This window comes from Sphaerodactylus townsendi, linkage group LG02 (genome assembly GCF_021028975.2).
Source record: "Sphaerodactylus townsendi isolate TG3544 linkage group LG02, MPM_Stown_v2.3, whole genome shotgun sequence".
NCBI lineage: Eukaryota > Metazoa > Chordata > Lepidosauria > Squamata > Sphaerodactylidae > Sphaerodactylus > Sphaerodactylus townsendi.
This window is the reverse complement of record NC_059426.1, coordinates 12,130,545-12,151,845: the sequence shown is the minus strand read 5'-3', so window position 1 is coordinate 12,151,845 and position 21,301 is coordinate 12,130,545. Positions and strand designations below refer to the sequence as shown.

General features: G+C 46.4%; 1 protein-coding gene across 1 annotated transcript in view; it reads right to left on the bottom strand.

Moving 5' to 3' along the window:
* The window catches only part of LOC125427387 (protein unc-80 homolog), a 40,038-nt gene extending 21,065 nt beyond the window's left edge, over window positions 1–18,973 (bottom strand). Inside the window, 10 exon segments of the mRNA XM_048486734.1 lie at window positions 4,388–4,526; window positions 6,571–6,652; window positions 6,654–6,689; window positions 6,691–6,776; window positions 8,041–8,206; window positions 10,378–10,562; window positions 11,498–11,704; window positions 12,874–12,997; window positions 14,792–14,917; window positions 18,890–18,973. Coding sequence (XP_048342691.1) covers window positions 4,388–4,526; window positions 6,571–6,652; window positions 6,654–6,689; window positions 6,691–6,776; window positions 8,041–8,206; window positions 10,378–10,562; window positions 11,498–11,704; window positions 12,874–12,997; window positions 14,792–14,917; window positions 18,890–18,973 — 1,235 coding nt within the window.
* Between the last annotated feature and the right edge of the window lie 2,328 nt (window positions 18,974–21,301).

Here is a 21,301-nt window from a genome sequence, read left to right as displayed (position 1 = left end):
TCCTGTGGCAGTTTTTTTATAACATGTGTGGGGATAGACGAAACATGGCCGTAGAACAGTAGCCAATCGGAACGGAGCAGCGAAGAGGCACAGGATGATTCTGCCCTCCGACCTGGGATCAAGCTGGTTGCAGTGGGGAACAACAATGGCTTCGACCTAGGTTAGTACCCTTCTCAGGGAACTGGGTCGAACCTATTTTACTCATGTGCGGAATCGCTCAAAGTCACCCTGCCTCACTCTGAACTGTGGGATCGTGGTTCTTTTTACCTTTGAAAAGTTGGGGATCATTGTTGTGGGTCCTGTTCTGGGGATCAGTTCTCTTTTACCCTGGTAAAAGGGCATACACATTGGCATACCTAGGGAAACTGGTACCCTGGGCAAATCCTGGGTTTGATGCACCCCCCCCCCCCAATGGGCAGAGGTAGCCCTGCCCACCCAGCTGGGGGTTGCTCTGCCCTCCGTGAATTGGGTTGCTCTGGGCTCTGTGGGGGGATCGTACTCTGCAACAGTGGGAGTCCTCTGCGACAGCGGGAAACTCCTTGCTCATCCCACCTTGCTTGTGGGCCACCCTAGAGAGTGGGCGAGGCTAGAAATCAGGCCGCCCCACATGACTTTAAATTCCTGCGGCTTGGGCAGTTGCCCAGTTTGCCCAATGGGCGGTACACCACTGGGCACACAGCTCAATCATAAAGCATCTTTTGGGCATGCAGAAGGTCCCAAGTTCAATCCTTAGAAAATGTAGCCGTAGGAGATGTGAAAGACATCCACCAGAGACCCTGGAGATCTGCTCCCAGTCTTGATAGCTAATATTGGCTTAGATGGGCCCAGGGTCTGTTCCAGTATTAGGCAGTTTCATATGTCAGTATATGCTCAGAAACCCTACACAGAATCTCCTGCTATGGCAACTAACCTCGCACGGAAATTCAGAGAGGAATTGGATACTTCCCTGAATCCGCTGACAAGGAAACATCATTAGAGCCTCATGAGCGGCAAATGATCCCGAGCTTCCTTCTCTGATCAGAGTGGAATGATGGGGCAGCCATGCGCACAAATCCAGTGTGGACCAGTAAACAACCAGTGCCCCTGTAGCTGGATCCTGTTTCCTCGTACTTTCATGCCCACCTGACCTCCTACCCACCCTGGTGGGATCATGCCAGGGGCATCTTGCCTTTTCTTTAGAAGGTACAATGCCTGCCATTTTTTTTTGGAGAGGAGGGGGGAGAATGGGACAAGATTTTCCTCTCTGAAACAGTGCCCTGATTTACAGGGGTGGGAGGGAGACGCCTCCAGACTAACAAAACTGAACATGAACATCTGGACTTGCATGTCTGAAACCCATGGAAGCATCCCAAATGATGAGCTATCAACCAACTAGGCCAGTGGTGGCAAACCTTTGGCACTCCAGATGTTATGGACTACAATTCCCATCAGCCCCTGCCAGCATGGCAAATTGACCATGCTGGCAGGGGCTGATGGGAGCCAATTATCCCAGTCATCTGGTGCTTAGTCTAAAAGATTCTGGGATTACCATATTTTTTTTGTCAACACCTATGGTAAAATGAAAGGAGGGACATGATGAGGTGGACTATCAGCACGTAAGTACTAACACCATATTGCCACACATTTATTTGTTTCGAACAAAGATATGTATACGGTTACGTTGTCGGCTCTAATTATATCTATGTGCAAAATGAACATTTCCCCAAAAGATTGTCAGTCTAATGTAGCCAAACTCTTAGGAATTGAAGAAGTATATTTGATTAAGTTACCATTTCAGTTACGTACGTTAAATTTAAAAATAATGTTTTGTACAATTCCAAGATATTGATAGGATAGCCTTTTGTGAAATGGGATGTCTTGTAAATTGCCTTGGCAGTTTTATAAATCAACACTACTTTTCCTTAGAAGGAAACACCACTTTTCGCATTTTCTTAGTCTCTGTTTCAGTAATATATCAAAACTGTAGAAGCCTCAAGAATAAGTGACTATTTACCTAGTTAGTGCTCAGTCCCAGCAATTTAAATAGTCTTTTTTTTAACAATGCATCTATCAAAATGCTTTCTGGTGAAGTTACCCATAAAAACAGGCTTACAAAGTTACTGAACATTTTTAAGCATTACCTGTCAAACTCCTTTACAGCTGGTAGTACAGTTTATTATAAAAAATTCTGAATACGTAAAATGTTAGCAAGTGAAGTTGAATGTGATGTTATCTTAGAAAAGAGGCTGTGGCCAATGACCCCAGCCTTGCCCTGCTCTGGTGTAAAAAGCCATGCCAGAAGTGATCTCACTTTTCCCAGGGAAAGCGAGAAGCACATGCAGTGCTGGGATGGCAGATGAGGTGGCAAGGGGGTGGGGTTGAGTGGCAAGGGGTGGCTATGAGTGGGGCAGGGTGGCAAGGGGTGGCTATAGTGGGGGCAGAGAGGAGAAAGTCTGGGGAGGGGTGGGGGAGGGTGACAAGGGTGTAGGATGGATAGCTATGGATGGGGGGAGGGGTTGCAAAGGTGTGTGGTATTGGTAGGGGAAAGGAGTGGCAAGGGAGGTTGCTTGAGGAGAGAGGGACAGGGTGGCAAAGGGGACTATGGGTGGGGAACGCAGGTGGCTTAAGGGAGGTGTGTGTAGGAATTGTGAGGAGGTCACTGGGGTGGCTACCAGAGGTTCAGGGGAGGAGAATTTAGCAAAGGGATGGCTAGGAGGGTGGGGAGTGGAGTGGCAAAAGAAATTTGGCTGCAAAGAGGTTTTAGCAAAAGGCCATGGAGGCGCCTGCTTGGGACTTTTGGGGGGTTGGGGTCCTGCTGGTCTGCAGATGACCTGGCTTGTCTTGGGGGGGGGGCACATGGGCAGCAGGGTTCGGGCTTTGTTTGGGGTGGTGGGGAAGGTAGGAAGGCTTTTGCCATGCCTTGAAGTAACTGCTCTGCCCCCTGGCAATGGCTAATGGGAATTACCAGGGCATTACAGGAGCTTGGAGTCCCCTTGTGCCAGTTCCACCTGCAGTGTTAAGTGGCTGAGAGGTTAAATGCATTAAGTCAGGATATTTGAGACCCTCTCAACCAGTCTCACATTTTAAAAGATAAAATTAATTCCTGGGAGTTAAGGGATTAAAAAAGAGAGCAGATCAGGAATTCTTATTGTCAGATGTGGGGCAGTGTAGTCTCATACAGTCTTGCTTTCTAAAGCGTCTAGCGAGGTCTACGGACACATCTCATCTCATATTTTAAACGTGAGCCTGTTTCCTCTCTCCTGCACCCGACACCTATTTCTGAAGGTGTATGCGTATGTGGCTCAGGAACAATAATAGTAAATCGGCAGTGAGCTCAGGAAGAACTAGTGTTCGCAGCTGGTCAGCTTCAGGGCCTGACTACATGTTATACCTTTTCCAGGTCTACCCTGGGTCCTGCACGTGTCCTGGTCATTCGATGTCCAGTGCTCCCAACAGTCTTTAAAACTTAATTCTTAAGTGCGTGGAGGCCAATTTGTTGCGAGTCTCCCAATCTGAGTCTCCCAATCTGAAATGCCACCTGGGAGCCAAGTGGTTTCCAGCTGGGGAAACCTAGGCCCTTTCCCCACTCACCTTTGCCCGAGGTTTGCTGCGGGCAATTCGGCCAGCAGCGCAATTCCTGCAGCCTGGCTCCCAGCCCCATGCTCTGTGAGATTAGTCAAAGCCATTTCAAAAGAGCCAGGAATCCTTGTGTCCGGGGAGAAGGCAACGTTGAGGGCTGACTCGCGTTCTCCAGCCGCCCCACAATTAGAAGAGACAGCTGGACCCAGCTACTTGAGGAAGTAAAGCCCGGCCGCGGGGCTTAAGGAAAGTGGGGAAAGGGCCCTACTTTATCAGCCATTCACAAATCTTCTCTCCAATCTAACTGAGTACCTGGTTTTATTTCAGTATTTCATTTGACAAGACCTTTACTCATGGCTGCATTTCAGCCCAAAATATACCTTCAGATCATGCTGAAGAAAATGACTTTAACAAAGGGAACAATTACTATTGTCTAAAATTACTTTCCCCGCCCCTCTCACTAATAAGGAGATGTCAAATCTGCATTCTAAAAAAAGGCACGTTTCTAATAGGTCATTTTGGAGCTGTTATTGCACATTAGTAAGTTTGCTTGCACAGATTTATGACTCCTCACCCTAAGTCCGTGGTGGTGAACCTTTGGCACTCCAGATGTTATGGACTACAATTCCCATCAGCCCTGCCAATTGGCCATGCTGGCAGGGGCACATTAGAGATTAACTAGTGCCAGAACCCTGCCCCTAAGATGCATGTTTAAATTAGAGCCCCTGTGGCAACCACTCTAATCTATGAATTACAGATTACATGATCCCTTTGGCATTTCAGTTCTTAGGAGTTATATCGGGAGATGCAAAATAACGCAGGTGGTTACCTTTGGCTGGGTAACAGGCCCACCTCAGCCTGAGGTGCGGACATGCTGGAGAGATGACTGGAGAATCGCCTCCTCCCAATGGAACCCATAAGGTATGCTTCCTGTTCACTTACCACACTGGGCATGCTCACCGAATCATCTGCAAGGAATTCAAAGCACAGGATAAATCAGGCCATGGCGAGACGAGGAGCTCCTTGGCATGTTCTGTGGGCTTTTATGGCCCTGGCCCCTGCCTGGTGGAATGCTCTCCCTCCAGCTGTCCAGGCCCTGCGGGACCTTAATGAATTCCGCAGGGCCTGTAAGACTGAGCTGTTCCACCGGGCTTTTGGGGAGGCCAGCCGCTGATGTGTGTCCCCCGCCCCCCTTTTAACAGCGGGAGCCCTACTGTCCCCCCCACTAGGGGAGTTTTAAGCTGTTGGACGCCATCTGTTGTTTTATAATGAAATGTTATAATTGAACTCTGCTTTTTAATAAGAACCGGTACTAAACGTACCGACTTTATCCATCTTTATTTGTGTTGTATATGTATGTTGTGAACCGCCCTGAGCCCTCCGGGGGAGGGCGGTATACAAGCCTAATAATAGATAGATAGATAGATAGATAGATAGATAGATAGATAGATAGATAGATAGATAGATAGATAGATAGATAGATAGATAGATAGATAGATAGATAGATAGATAGATAGATAGATAGATAGATAGATAGATAGATAAAGATATCAAACACGTTAAAATCCCTTTCAGATTCTGCTGTGTAATGCCCTTCAAACCCAGGCAAAAAAGTCTGGAAGCAGAAGGAATGTAAAGCGCGGTGGTTTCCAGTTTGATTGGGGGCATCCACTGATCGTACCTTGATCTGCATGCTGGGCACAGTAGACCTTGCTTCCAGCTGCAAAAGGGAGGCACAAGCATACCGAACAAAGGTTCGCCACCACTGCCCTAGCTAAGGGTTACCGGAGACCATTTACCATTTCCATAAAGAAAGCACTTCTGGTTCTTTTGTCACTCTGTCACAGGTGCACATTTGTCACAGGTGCACTCTGATCTGGAGGAACCAGGTTTGATTCCCAGCTCTGCCACTTGAGTTGTGGAGGCTTATCTGGGGAATTCAGATTAGCCTGACACTCCCACACACGCCAGCTGGTGGGCCTTGGGCTAGTCACAGCTAGGGCTCTCTCAGCCCCACCTACCTCACAGGGTGTTTGTTGTGAGGGGGGAAGGGCAAGGAGATTGTCAGCCCCTTTGAGTCTCCTGCAGGAGAGAAAGGGGGGATATAAATCCAAACTCTTCTTCTTCTAAATTCTTGCATTAGTAACAAACTGAGCTGCATTTCCAAGAGCAGGAAAATTCCCTTCCTAACTTACCTGTAAAACTGGCCAAGCCACAGTGAAGTGCTGTGCCTGTACGCCACAAATCTGTGACTAAAAATTAGCCCTGTTTTGTTTCGTTTTAAGCATTCAGTCGTAAAAAGCTGAAAAAACCAGGGACCGTTTATTGCTTTTTCAGTCTGGTGTATTCCCCCGATTCCAAGCTTGATCATCTGCGGACCACGCCAGGCAGGAGGGTAGAGGGGAAGCAGTTTAAAAACCTGGATTTGCTGCAATTGCATGGGAAGTGGGAGGCAAGGGAAAAGGGACAGATGTGCTCAGGTAAGGGGTGGGGATTCCCATCAAGCCCAGCCTGCGGCCACTTTGCCCCTGTTCTAAGGTGACCAGCCGTCCCGCTTTTGGCGGGACACTCACGCTTTTGTGCAATGTGTCCCGCGTCCCGCGGGGCTTAAAAATTGTCCCAATTAGGCAATGCGCTCCTGCGGCCGCGTGAACCTCCTGCACTGCCGCACTGCCTTCTGGGGCGCTTCCCTGTTTCCTGACCGGGGAGCGCCGCAAAAGGCAGTGTGCTCCTGCAGCCGCGCGGGTGTGCGTGCGCCCCGCTTTACAGGAGTAAAAATCTGGTCACCTTGCCCTATTCATTTCTTCCAGCTGGCTTCACTTCTGACAGCGGAGGAGCCAACAGCAGGGCAAAGTAAAGCTGGGAGACAGTGAAGGCTCTGGTCTCCTTGTTTCTGACACTTTTCATTCTGAACACTGGACTCCCTAGCTCTCTGCTGGTATGTGGCTCAGAAAGATCTGGGTTCTCCATCCCCTGCTGTCTAGCCAGGTCCTTGCAAAGGTGAGTACTTACTCTCTTCATCCTCCTCGTCTGTTCGGCTCAGAGTGTCCTGGGAAGCCTGCTGGGAATGCTGCAGCTTTCCTTCATCTTGTTCCCCAGACCGTTCGGTTCTTGCCCGTATTGGAAGGCGAACATGGTGGCCAGAAAGCTCAGTCGGTGATTACCGCTCCCGGAGGTGGAGGTGCCCACAGTACTGATAGAGGTCTTCCCTTGATAGGCTGCACACATTGGGGAGAGGTGAAAGCAACGGTGTTAACTGCCGGGCACCCCTGAACCTGTCCATGAGGATGGTGACATGGGCGGGTTCAGGGGATGATGAGCGCCCTTGCCCCACTCATGTGTCATCAGCACAGGGACTTGGCAGCAGTGAGCGGGCGGCAGCAAGGGGGGCCAAGCCCTGCCCCCAGGTGGGGGGGCGCCCGGAGACAAATTGTCTCCGGGCGCCATTTACCCCCAGTACGCCTCTGGATTCCATATTCAGCTAACTCCAACAAAATGTTCCTGTGGCTATGGGCACATAGAAACAATAAAACATGCATTTCTTCACTGTCAGTACTATAAAAAATACACAAAGTCATTCTATTTCACCTCTGTTGTATAAATTCCCAGACCACAATGGACAATTGTACAGTTCTATGTTGCTCACAGATACCAGTCCTGATCTAACACACCACATGGCCAAGTTCTGTGGAGCAGCACTTGCTGGGTGCTGCAGGAGGAGCAGCAAAGTATCTATTTTTTATGCCTAATAAAGGTTATAAGTTGAGTTGAATAAAGTAGGCTCATTGATTCAATTTGACAGCTCAAAGGCGTGGACAAGTAGGGCAATTAAAATAGGAACGTTGGATTAATGATTTTATCTTTTATTCAAATTTTATTCCAGTTTTTAACTTGAACTTATTTTATGGTTTGGACAAACAGTCCTTTGGAAAGCTGGATTACCCCCAATTTTTATCTTGTATCTGGTCTGGACCTGCTCAACTTTTAGATGACATGGCCGGAAGTCCAGCCTTTTAGTCAGTCCTTATAGGCGTCCTTTTTAGTAATATTGTATGAGCCTTTTATATTTAATTTTTTATCTCTGCTCCAATCATTATATTTTTTACTATACTGTATGCTTAATTTAGGTTTGTAGCAGGGACTCAAACATAAGTCACTGAAATTTTTTAATATATATATATTACTTAATTCCCGCGAACATCCTCTCTGTCAGCAATACAGAATATGTATTATCTCTGACCTGTGCTTTATTGTTGCTGAATTGTGTATTTTTATTTTGTTGTTCTGGTCGTTGACCGTAAATAAATGATTTGGAATTTGACAGCTATAGCCTTCAATCTATCCATGCTTTCAGTGTTATGACTTGTTTACAGTCAAACACCTTCTGATCTTGGCTAGAAGACGATGCAGGGTGGCATATTCTTGGCGGAAGGAGGGCCGTGTGGATTTTCCTACACGATGCAGCTTTCTTCCCGGCCTCACCTGAGCCACTGTGCACAGCTTCCTTGAGGATCTTCAGTTCGTTGTTGAATTCTGCGATAAGGGAGCTCTTGCACAGGGGGCGTGGGATGAAGCGCCGTTCAAGCTGTTCGGCGATGTGTTGGCGGGCAGTCATCTCCTCGTGATTCTCAGCAGGCTGAGCAAGCAGCTGATGGGAGGGTGGGGAAAGGGTGTGAAGAACAAAAAGCGTTATCAGGTAATTTGCTATTTAAAGAAGACGCGTAGCTTGATTTTGCAAAATACAGGAAGTGTGAGATGAACCGGTGTGATCAAAGATGCATGGGGAGCGCAGTCCTGAAAAGGATAGGGAACTTTGGCTGATACAAGGTTGGACAAACAGATTTTCCTGCATTGTGTGCTCATGGATTACCATCCGTTGAGAAGACGAGGAGGGGCGATCCTGTGGCTCAGTGGTAGAGCAGCCCCCAGAAAGTCCCAGATTCAATCCCTGGCATCGCCAGTGGAAAGAAGTAGGTGGTAGGTGATGTGAAAGACCCCATCCAGAGAACAGCTGCCTATTTGAATAGACAATATTGACCTTGGTGGACCAAGGGTATGATGCAACATAAGAAAGTTTTGTGTATTTCATGATGGAATGAAGCTGCTTCATAAACACATAAACATAGCAGAGCACTAAACTGGGGGTTGGCACAGGATAGAGAGTAAACAATGACAGAACTGTACCAAATTTAGGGTCATTGTAAGGTTATTGCTTTTCATATTGCATTGTTATTTATATTTTAAATGTTTTAAAATATGATGATTTTATGGTGTGACCCACCCTGAGCCCTGCGGGAATAGGGTGGAATATAAATTAAATAAATATATAAATATATGTACACACACACACAAACACACATGTAACATCCTTGTGTGTGAGAGAGAATCGCGGCCCTCCCATTTGCGGAGCCTGCACCAGTGGTGTAGAGCCCAAGGGACTGGAGGGTGTGATGCCCTGGGTGGAACCATGGTGGAGGCATGGCTGGACTGTGGAGGGGGTGTGGCAGGGGTGTTCTGGGGCAGGGCAGGCAGCACCACAGCAGGGGTGCACGTGTGCCCCAGGCACAGTTTCCCCTTGCTCCACCTCTGGCTTGCACACGCTGCTTTTCTGTCTAAAAACCAAGGTTTCCCCCTCCATGTTTTTTTTCCACTGCAAGGGGGAAGGGTGCTGATTCTCAGCGCCTATCCATTGGTGGGGCGGGCCAGAGTGACTAGGCGGGAAAAATGGCCCTGGTTCTGCTGCCAAGGAGTTTTGCATGGCAGCAGAAGCCACCGGAGCAACAAAGAGGCATTTCAAAAGAACTTCAATCTTTGCAGATCTGGAAATTTTCGGAGCAAAGCCAATGCTTTAGGGCAGTGCCGGGGTAACAACATGGCAGACATGCTGCAGCACCGGGAGCCATGAAGAACTCCCGGATGCCCCGGACTATTCTCCAAAGCTAGCAACGGGGCATTTTTACTGTGAAAAATCGGCCAAGGACTCAGTGCTTAGAGCTCTATTGCCACAATTATCTTGCTGATACCAAAAAGGAAGGCCAGAAATTGTCTGAACTATTTATTTATTGAATTTTTCTTTTTTTAACATAGTAGATTTTAATTAGTTGTGATCTGAACCTATTTTATGTATGTACGCCAATTATTATTATCATTATTATCATCATTATCATTATCATTATTATATTCATTCATTCATTCATTCATTCATTCATTCATTCATTTATTCATTTATTCATTCATTTATTTATTTATTTATTTATTTATTTATTTATTTATTTATTTATTTATTTATTTGACTTTTATACCGCCCACCCCCCGGAGGGCTCTGGGCGGTGTACAACGTTTCAATATAACATAAATAAGCAAAAGGAGCCCTCTCAATAAATTAAATACAATATAAGATAAAATAAGGGCTCTAAGCATCTAATTAAAACCATTTAAAATACAGCATACAAAATGAAGTAAAATATAAATGTAAAAATACAGCGTCCAATCATCTAAAAAACTTCTCTTAAGAGGGAACGGAAGGCCCAAGATGGAAAAGGACCACAGGACCCTCCAAGATCCCACAGGGCCCGGACAGTTGGAGGAAGAGCGTTCCACCAGGCAGGGGCCAGGGCTGTAAAAGCCCTGGCCCTACTGGAGGCCAGCCGCATCATTGAGGGGCCGGGGACTATCAGAAGATTGGCCTCCGCCGAATGCCGAACATACATGCGGGGTCAGACGGTCCCGAAGGTATGAGGGTCCCAGGTATACCAATAAAAGTATCCGTGTCTGTATCTACCTAACAAATAGTAATTTAACGTCAGGAGGGCGTTTTACCTTGCACTGAATGAAAGGTCGAAGGAGGACAAAGATAGGAATCCGGGTACGGACAATAAAATCCAGGAAATCCCACAAGGCCAGGCCTCCCACTTTCCGTAAAGCCATCTCCTTGACCTGCAGGCTCAACCAATACCACTGGCTGCCCAACTGACGCTCAAAACAGACGAGGATCACCTTCAGGGCTACAAGTGAGACAAAAAAGGTCGGAAGGATTAGTGTGGTAAAGTGACAACAAGAAAAATCAGTGCTTTACACATCGATGCGCCACAACATAAGAGATACCCATGCATAAATCTATAGTCTGTTTCAGAAGAAGGTTTTAGTAAGATGATGATGATGATGATGATGATGATGATGATGATGATGATGATGATGATGATGATGAATAATTGGATTTCATATACCGCCTCATCCCCGGAGGGCTCTAGACTGTTCACAATACAAGGTAATGACCAATAAATAACTAAAACACAGCTAGAAGACATTTAAAAAATCAATGTGCAGCATTGGGGGGGGGGGGGCTGGCCGGGGTTCTACCACCCTCCATTGAGGCTGCCTGTTTCCCATCTTGGTTGGGCCCTGATTCCATCTTGGGCCCCGCCTACCCCCTCCCCTTTTGGCCTTTAGATCGGGCGCCTGTTTTTAACAACTTCTGTTGTTTTAATTTGTATTCCTAGTAATTGCTGCTTAAGTTTTAATGGGCTTAAGTTATATTTTTGTGTTGATTTGCTGTCTTGGAGAGCAGCCATATTGTGAGCCGCCTCGAGCCCTTCGGGGGTGAGGCGGCCTATAAATCCCACAAATAAATAAAATAAATAAATAACAATTCACATGACAGCAGTCCAAAACCCATGTTAGTGGTACCCGGTCTTAAGGCTGGGAGGGGCTGGCAGCGCCCAAAGATGAAACCAATATGGGCACTGCCAGAGATGACAAAATATGACAGGGGCCTCATGAAGGGGCAGCCAATCCGTGGCCGGCCTCACCAAAAGCCCGGTGGAACAACTCAGTTTTACAGGTTGTCTATTCCTCTGCTACAGAACTCAACATGCCAGACTTTCTTCGTTGCAGAATGCCCCCTTTCCCCCACTTCTCTGTCATTCTGTCTCCTGCTCACCTAAGTAGGCCGCCTGGCTGGTGGACTCGGCCAGGCCTTCCTTGCGCAGGTCCTTCCCTGCGTCTCCTGGCGTGGAGCAGTGGGCCGGGGAGCTCTCCAGCATGAAGTTCTTGCTGCGGGAAGTGCTGATGATGCGAGGAGGGAGCAGGATGTTGATGACCGTCTGGAGCAGCAGGAGGACTTCGGGTTGCTCCAGCCAAGGGCTGTCTGCGGAGGCACAAACGGGAAGGGCAAAGGCTGGGTCAGGCCCAAGAAGACTCCGCACCGTTTGAAGCACTATCTGCTTGCAGGCAAAGGCGACATCCCTGACATCCCACTCTCACCTACTTCCTCATCCTGTAAGCAGAAACGCGAAGCCATTTCAGCACTAATGCAATATCAGCAGCTCCCAATGTTAATTGGGCAGCAACAGGAATCTGTGCTCTCCCCAGCCCGCATTGTCATTCTCTGCTTTTGATTCTTAGAATGGGCTTGTTCACACTGACGTGGACCAAGCTCACGGTTACCCACCCTCCTTTTTCTTGCAGCTGGGGTTGCTAACTTCGAAGCAAGAAGAAGAAGAAGAAGAAGAAGAAGAAGAAGAAGAAGAAGAAGAAGAAGAAGAAGAAGAAGAAGAAGAAGAAGAGTTTGGATTTATATCCCCCCCTTTCTCTCCTGTAGGAGACTCAAAGGGGCTTACAATCTCCTTGCCCTTCCCCCCTCACAACAAACACCCTGTGAGGTAGGTGGGGCTGAGAGAGCTCTGAGAAGCTGTGACTAGCCCAAGGTCACTCAGCTGGCGTGTGTGGGAGTGCGCAGGCTAATCTGAATTCCCCAGATAAGCCTCCACAGCTCAGGCGGCAGAGCAGGGAAGCAAACCCGGTTCCTCCAGATTAGATACACGAGCTCTTAACCTCCTACGCCACTGCAAGCCTATCCATGGGATGATCTAGGGACCCAAGAGTAGTTACCCCTCCCCCAGATCGGCATGGCAGAGCCATTTGGGCAGGGCTAAGCCACAGATCTTAGGAAAAGCCTCAACCTTGTGGCAGGAAGCAGCCTATAACAAAGCAAGCATCGGAGCCACGTGAGAGGGATCGGGTGGATGAAAGCCACAGGCTCCTCCAGCTTGCTTCCTGTTTTTTGAACCTGGGTTTTGTCCTGCACAATCGGTCAGACTGCAAAAAAACCAGTGAATTCAGAAAACACAACCGCAATGAGAGAAGGAAATAGGGCGTCCCTTGGGAATTGTCCCCAACAAGCCCAATAGACATCACACCAAGAAAAGAAGGTCCATGGAAAGAAAAACACACAGGCGACAGGAGCACAAACATTTGCTGTTGCAGAGGGGAGGGAGGGGGACAAACAGAGGAATCTTTTATTCAAATTGATCAGACCTTTGCTTCCAGATCCTACTGTGAGCACAAATGGAATCAGTAGGTTTAAAAGCATTCCTTCCCTTCTTTCCTGATTGGTGAATGGGGAGATCACGTGGCTTAAGGGGAAATCTTCTTTCAAAGCCTGTGCGGTGATAATAAGAAAGAATTACATCATTTTACAGGAAGATTATGCATTGGGGGGGGAGGGGGAGGGTGACTGTAAAGGAAAAGGGATCCACAGGCTCCTTATAAGACCATCTCTTTATTAAACCTATGAGCATCAAGCTGGATATCCTATGCAAAGCCAAAGTCTACTATCAGCATATCAAGAGGCCCAAAGGCCAAGATTTTTAATCTCGTTTACATCTCATGTGATCCTGAATGCATCGATCCTATGCATTCCAATGTAAGCAAGATCAAAATCTACAATAAGGGATCTGGAAGAAAAACCAGTGCAAGAAAAGGTGACTTTTGTGCTTATGAACTGTCTGCATCCCTCGGTGGTAGATTCTGGTGAGTTTGTTTAACTGGGACACCTGCCTTTTTTCTCTCCTCCAAATATATGATGTTGGTTCTTTCTATCCTCCCCCGTAACCCCTCAGACTGCTTTGGAAAGTCCTGGTCTATTTCATCTAACATAGCTTTCACTTGTCTGTCAGACTGGAGAAGTTTGGCATCATTCTAGAATCTATAGGCTCTTTGTTCATAAGCACAAGATCTTAATGTAAATATGAGTACCAAATTTGGGAAAAAAGGACATTTCTCGAGTGCTTTGCAGGGGCTCTAAAATCTAATACTTTCAAAGTGCAAGACATACAGAATGCACCAAAGTCCGAAGTTACACATCTGGTATATTTTAAAGTAGCAGCAATGGAATACATGAATTCTCCCTAGTACTGTCTTTTCATCATTCAGGATCATAAAAGATGCTATTTCATAACCAGTACAGAAACCAACACAGGTGTGCATTTACAGTTCATGTGATCTCTCCACTCAGTTACCTGGTTCACTTGACACCAATGCTGTGTCCAGAGGAAGTGCAGCACCAAAAATTGATTGGAAACCGTTATATAATGACTTACACCAGAAGTACGAGTTAGCTTGCTCATTTTTAAAATGTGGATCCTTCTGCCAACTTCTGGAAATCGCAAGATACAAAATTGAGGAAGCCGTCTCTTGTCAAACTGTTGGCGGTTTGTCTGCAAGGTTAGGGACTACACTTGAACTTCCGACAAAAGGGAAAAATAATTGATCCTTTGGTTGATAGAAAGAACGTTGACCATTAATGCAAACACTATCCGGGCACTTCACATAGGATGAGTTCTGCGAAGCTCTAAGACTTGTTTGTGCAATCCACAAATATCCTGGGGTCTCTCCACAATCCTCATATTCTAAACCAGTCTATAGCTCTTAAGACTGCAATCCCAAGAAAACTTTCCTGAGAGTAAGCTCCACTGAACATAATGGGACTTACTTCTCAGTAGACTTTCTCAGGATTGTTCTCGTAAGCTTTTCAGAAAGAATGATCTAGTGCAGGGGTCTTCCAACTATGGCCCTCCAGATGTTCATGGACTACAATTCCCATCAGTCCCTGCCAGCATGGCCAAGTGGTAGGGCTCATGGGAATTGTAGTCTATGAACATCTGGAGGGCCATAGTTTGAAGACCCCTAATTTCTAGTGTGTCAGCTCTTCGGTAGGGTAAACCCAGCATCGTCCCACTGCAATTTCGGGGGGACCATTCAAAACGGACACCCACCGAGGATCGGGACTATCGTTGGTTGCAACTGTTCCGGACTTTTAACTTATGCGTGGGGACGTTTATAGTTTGTTTCACAGTTTTTGCCCAGCTTTCGCAGAAAACCAAAGAGAACACCGATCAGCCAGTGTCTCCACACATGGGAAGTTTAGCCTGTCGAGCAGGCAGGGCAGTCACACCTGAATCTGCAATGCTACAAGCCGGACAACAGCTGTGCTGAAGGGCAGAGGTGGCGAGAGATAAGGGCTGAGATGAAGAAGGGGTAATCCATCGGCCACACTGGAAGGTCCCACCACTCCCATCACCTGTAATACAAACACAGCACGTCACCAGGACTGGCTCTTGACGCTCCATCCATGCCATACCCTCCAAGGACAATGGGGGACGTTTTTCAGATAGCGCAAGGCGGGGGGGGGTACTCAGGGAGCCTGAGCCCCCCCACAAGGCCTTGCGGTAGCTGGGGCCAGGAAGGAAAAGGAGTAGTTCTAGCAGGAAGTGGGGATGGAGGAAGAGGGACTGCTACAGGGTTGACCAGAAGGATTGGATGGGAGGGACACAGGAAGCAGTACATTGATGAATGTACCCAGTACCAGTCCAGAACGACCAGTACTGCACTGGTAGAACAGGTGGGGTTGGAGGGTATGCCATGTAGCTAGTATACGCCGTGGGAAAAATGTCTAGAAATCACAGTGTTTCTAGCTGGCTTTTAAGTCTCCCCTTTTTTTCCCTTCCTCTTGTCTGAGTAATGTCCCGAAGTCTTCCCCAAGCTGGGTTTTGTACAATGTTCATTCACTCCTGAATGCTCAGCTATTTTTAAAGCATTACACCTGTAAAACGGGGGTCCCCTAACCTTTTTGAGCCCACAGGCGCTTTTTGATTGCTCACACAAGACGGCGGGCACAACTACAAAATGCCTGCTGTGGGAGGTGGAGCCAACCATAAAAGGGGTGCTGCAGGAGGTGGAGCCACACCCAGAGAGGAAGACTAACTACAGGGAAAAGAAGGGAGAGTAAGATCAACACCGTGGTGGCAGGCACCTCTGAAATAACATTAGTTTAATCTGCCGAGACAATCCAATCTCCAGTGGCCAATCAGAAGTCCTGCTGGCAAGTACCTAACTTGGCCCCGCCCGCTTTGTAAGAACACTTTGGTGGGTGCACATGGACACCTTGATGGGGACTCTGGCTGTAAAGGAATTAAATAGTTTCAGAACTATGTTCAAAAGTAGCTTTTGGGAGGGGGAATTAATAATACTGCTAACGTAATGCCCTTGAATGATCAACAACAGTCCTCTTTTCAAGTGAAACTGGAGGGCAGACAATACATCCTGCTTGGTGGACTTCAATGCAGTAGCTACTTAAAGCCACTTGAATTTGAAGGTGGTATCTGGATGGTCCAGGCTAGCCCAATCAAAGGCTGTTTCCGCACACACGTGGAAACGCAGCTCCACCGACATGAATTGTGCCGGTGGAGGCTCGGGGACTGTTCGCATGCTATCGTGCGAGCGGCCCTGACTTTCCCCCCAGCTGGAGAGGCTGCTCCGCATGGAGCCACCTCTCGTTCGGCCCCCTCCACTGACCTCTTCTTCCAGCATCACTCTGGAGGGCTGCAGGGACCCGCCCACGCTGCTCTCTGACCTCCAGAGGACGGAGGGCAGTATGGGTGGGTCTCGGCAGCCCTCCAGAGCCACACTGGAAGAAGAGGTCAGTGGAGGCAACAGGAAAAGTGGCGTCTTCCCAGCGGTGCGGTTTGCACCGTGCCGATGGGAAGACGCCGCTTTGCAAAAACCTCGCTCAATGAGCAAGGTTTAAAGCAGCGGTTTCACGCTGCTCCGGGGCAGCCAGGACGGTGCGAACAGTACCCCAGGGATGGTGTTTTTGCTGTCCCTAGGGCATTGTATTCCAGCCATGTGTAAAGGGCCTCATTGTATTTCAGAAGTTTAAGCAGGGTCAGCCCTGGTTAGTACTTAGATGGGAGACCTCCAAAGAAGTCCAGGGTTGGTACCCAGAGGCAGGCAATGGCAAACCACCTCTGAGCATCTCTTGCTTTGAAAATCCTACGGCAGTGATGGCGAACCTATGGCACGGGTGCCAGAGGTGGCACTCAGAGCCCTCTCTGTGGGCACGCACAAACAGGGGGAAATCGCCCCCACCCCCACCCTCCCACACACATCTAGGTTGGCCTGGGCCGCTGGGCTCGATTATTAGCATTAAACCTAAGACCTAGTTTTGGGGAAGCAGTATAGGTAACCCTGTTAAGCGCTGTTAAACCCCACTGATTTTCACGCGAAAAACTAAAGCACAATCCTTTGCCTGGGAGTAAGCTCGGTTGCTGGCAATGGGGCTTGCTTCTGAGTAAACCCTCCTAGGGTCGTGATTCACCCGTTCGAAGAGTTGCATGGTTGCTTCAAAGCAAAGCCACCTTCTACCACCAAGCTTACTCCCGAGTAACGCACGCCTTGGAGCCAACCATTTTTTCTAAACTAAAACCTCAGTATTCAGGTTAAATTGCCGGGTTGGCACTTTGCGATAAATAAGTGGGTTTTGGGTTGCAGTTTGGGCACTCGGTCTGGAAAAGGTTCACCATCACTGTCCTACGGGGTTGCCATGACAACCTGTGACCTGACAGCAGTTTCCACCACCATGTAAATTTAGACTTTGCTGGGAAAGATTTCTATCTGGAGCAAGTAGTTTGCTAGGATGCTGCCAGACAGTGGTGGCGAACCTTTGGCACTCCAGATGTTATGGACTACAATTCCCAGCAGCCCCTGCCAGCATGGCCAATTGGGAATTGTAGTCCATAACATCTGGAGTGCCAAAGGTTTGCCACCACGGTGCTAGGATGTTGTGATGATGGATTAGTAGACCAGTATTGCTCACATTTTCCTCTGCTCCCTACCCACATAACACAGCTTTGTATTTTTAAATCTGACTTGAGTATCAGTGACACACTGGGCTTTTCCACACAATTCATTTAAAACATTTTGAGGTGGGACATAAAACATTTCCTCCACGCTGTTCCGTATTGTTTTTACCCCCCGCATGTACACACTTACTAGCGTTTACATTAGGTTTGTCCAAGTCCAAATGTTTTTGCCACGGCTGCTGTGGGTTTTCCAGATTGTGGCCGGGGTCTGGTAGTTTTAGCTTCTAACGTTTTGCCTGCATCTGTGACTGGCATAAGACGTGTTTCTCTCCGTGCCAATGATTTCAGTGAATTAAATGAAACCAGTGTGGAATTAGAATGGACTTCCTGTTTGAATCAATGAAATATTACTTTGGCATTGCTGTCCGGAACAAGACTGGTTCTAGCAGTTCCCAGTGATGGAAGTAACAGAGCCACATATTATTACGGGACAGTAGGATCTGAACATTGTACAAGAAAACCACGAACTATGGTAAGACAGTGGACATTACCAACAGCAGAGCAAATTTACTCGACGATCACTCTAATCAGTCAATTACCAATGCCCTTTTGCAGAGCAGTGAAAAAAGTGGATTTCCCCCTCTAGAACTTGAAACGGCTTGCCCCACCCACTTCTACATGTGTACATAGAGTTGCCAACTCCAGGTTAGGAAATTCCTGGAGATTTTTGAGGTGGGGGGGTGATGATGTCTGGGAAGGACAGATTTTGGGGAAAGGAGGGAACTCAGCAGGGTACAACGTCATAGAGCCCATCTCTCTGAAGCCGCCATTTTTCCCACGGGAACAGTCCTGCGTGATCTGGAGAGACGTTTTGATTCTGGAAGATCTCCAGGCTCCACCTGGAGGCTGGCAACCCTATGTGTGCTGTAACCACCACCCCACTCTCCAACTTGCAGCCCTCAACTCTCGGCGCAACAGGCAGGCATGCGGACTTCCGGTTGCGAGCGGGACGGGAGAGGCCGGGCTGTCCGGAGGCTGCCGCTAGCTAGCGTGGAAAGCAAATATACCAGCTCTCAAACCCCCCAAATATCGGAGTTTGAGGAAGGGTATTCCTCCTGGAGAGAAGGAGGACCACAGAGGAGGGCAACCTCTTCACTATCGTCCACTGGGAAGGGAAGAAGGCACCCGCCGAGAGCCCACAGCGGGAGGAACCTGCGCTTCCCAGGTAAAGAGACGACAGCCACGTAGCGGTGAAGCATAATCCCAGAGCTCTGCAATACTCCAAAACATCAGGAACTTGGCAAAACTAGCTGTACAAATTCTTGAAAAGTAGAACGAAGTGGGCAGAGAGAGAAAGATAGGAGGAATAAGACGACGCGAGCATATTATTTACGGATAATTAAAAGACTTACTCGAGAGCCGGGTGCCTCGTAAAAGATAAAACGAGCAGGCGCAGTGAGACGAACGTAAGTGAGTAAATTTACGTAATTGCGCATGCGCGAACAAGGAGAGGCTCCGGCACTGATAAGTAAACAAGGGACTTAAAGGAGAAATGGCGCGCATGCGCGATAGTTAAAGTAAGAATAGTGCTAATTAGAGGGGATTGAAGGAGAGAAGAGTGATTTACCTGGCCGTAGACACCAGACAAGGATCGGAAAGAACTGGCAGAGCGGGACCATTTGAGCTGGGTACCGCGTAATGCTGATCCGAGCCGGTACGGCAAGACAAACGAAAAACTGCGGAAATACGCAACTGCGCATGCGCGAACAACGCGAGTAGAGAAGACGCTAATATAGATACAAGAGCGGATTGACGCATGCGCACAAGCTTATTTGACAAGAATAACGACATACAGAATCTAGATAAGAAAAGTGATATACAATAGTGACTGAAGGAGGAGGGAGTGACGGGAGAGTGACGGGAGAGACGAGAGAGTGTGAGAGAAGAAGAGGAAACAAATAACATCAGGAGAATAAACACAACAGAGAGTGGAAATAAAGGGCAGAGGTGACGGAGAACAGAGAACAGAGAAGATAGATCGAAGGTCTGACAGTGGTACTGACAAACAACAGGAAAATCAATTAACGTATAGTGAAAGAGACTGGAAAGAAAAAAGAAATAATTAAAAATGTCCAAAGCTAATACAAGAAAGAACAGTATCCCAGATAAAATAGATAAACCAGAGATGGAACATAAAATGGATCAGTTACTAGAAATGATGGCAGAAATGAAGAAGGAAACAGCTACCAAACTTGATGGGCTAGATAACAAAATAAAAAACCTTGACCAAAAGTTTGAGACAAAACTACAAAATATAGAAGAAGATCTGGGCTCAGTGAAAAAAGACCTATCACAGCTAAAGTTATTAGAGACAAAAGTAGAGACACTAGAGAAAAAAATTGACCAACAAGAGGTATTAAACGGAAAATGGGAAGGGAAAATCAATTTACTTGAAGAAGAAACGGAGAGATTGGCCAAACAATGCGCTCTTTTAGAACTGCGTCAAAAAAGAAACATCCTAAGATTTAAAGGAGTACCAGAAGAAAAAGAAGAAGATATTGGAAAGAAAATGATCACTCATATTGCAAAATTTCTGGAGATAGAAGAAGATATTATAGAAGACGACATAGACAGAATTATACGGATAAACACAAGAGGAAACGAGGAATTTAGAAGGAGTAGAGACGTACTAATTTTCTTTTCCAGATTACAAACAAGAGACGAAATATTAAAAAAGAACTCAAAACAGAAGATGAAAATAGACCTTAAGGACATTATAATATTGAAGGAGGTACCAATTTGGATCCTGAATAGAAGGAAAAATTATAATTTTCTGACAAACTTCCTACGAGAAAAAAATATCTCATTTAGATGGGAAGAAGTAGAAGGACTAAAACTAAAATACAAAGGGAAACCAACGAGACTACAATCAATGCCGCAAGCACAAATATTCTTTGAAAAAATTAAGAAAGATTTCGAACTGAATAAGTGTTAATAGCATTCAGTAAGTGTATAATAACTTATTTATTTATTTATTTATTTATTGAGACAGTTAAAAAATATATATATACACCATGAACTCTAAATTTATATCCTGGAATATTAATGGTTTAAATTCACCAGAAAAAAGAAGGAAGACTTTTCATTATTTAAAAAAGAATAACTTTGATTTAATATGTATGCAGGAAACGCATATCAGAAAAGAAGATATAGAATTAATTCAAAATAAGAAATTAGGAATTTGTTTTGTCTCAGCAATGAAAAGAAAGAAAAAAAGAGGGATTGTATTTTATGTTAAGGAAAAATTGCAACCAAAACTACTGTTTCAAGATGAGGAGGGGAGGTTTTTAGGTTTAGAAATAATTTGGGAAGGGGAAAAAATATTAGTAATAGGAGTATACGGTCCTAATGAGAACAAAGGAAATTTTTATAGACAACTCCTAGAAAAACTTAAGGGAGTTAATTATAATAGTATATGTTTGATGGGAGACCTAAACGGAGTAGTCTCGACGGTACTAGATAAACAAATACCAAAAGGGAAAACACTGAGAGGTGGTAAGCTCCCCAAATCCTTCTTTACCTTGGTAGAATTTTTGGAACTGAAGGATACATGGAGATTGATGAACGGAAACAGTAGAGAATACACATTCCATGCAAAAAAATACAACTCATTCTCTAGAATAGACATGATCTGGTCAACAAACGATTTATGTCTAAAGACAAAGAATATTAATATTGAAGCAAAGATATTTTCTGACCACAAACCCTTAATCTGGACACTGAAAATGTTATATAAACAAAGAATATGGAAAATGAACAACTAT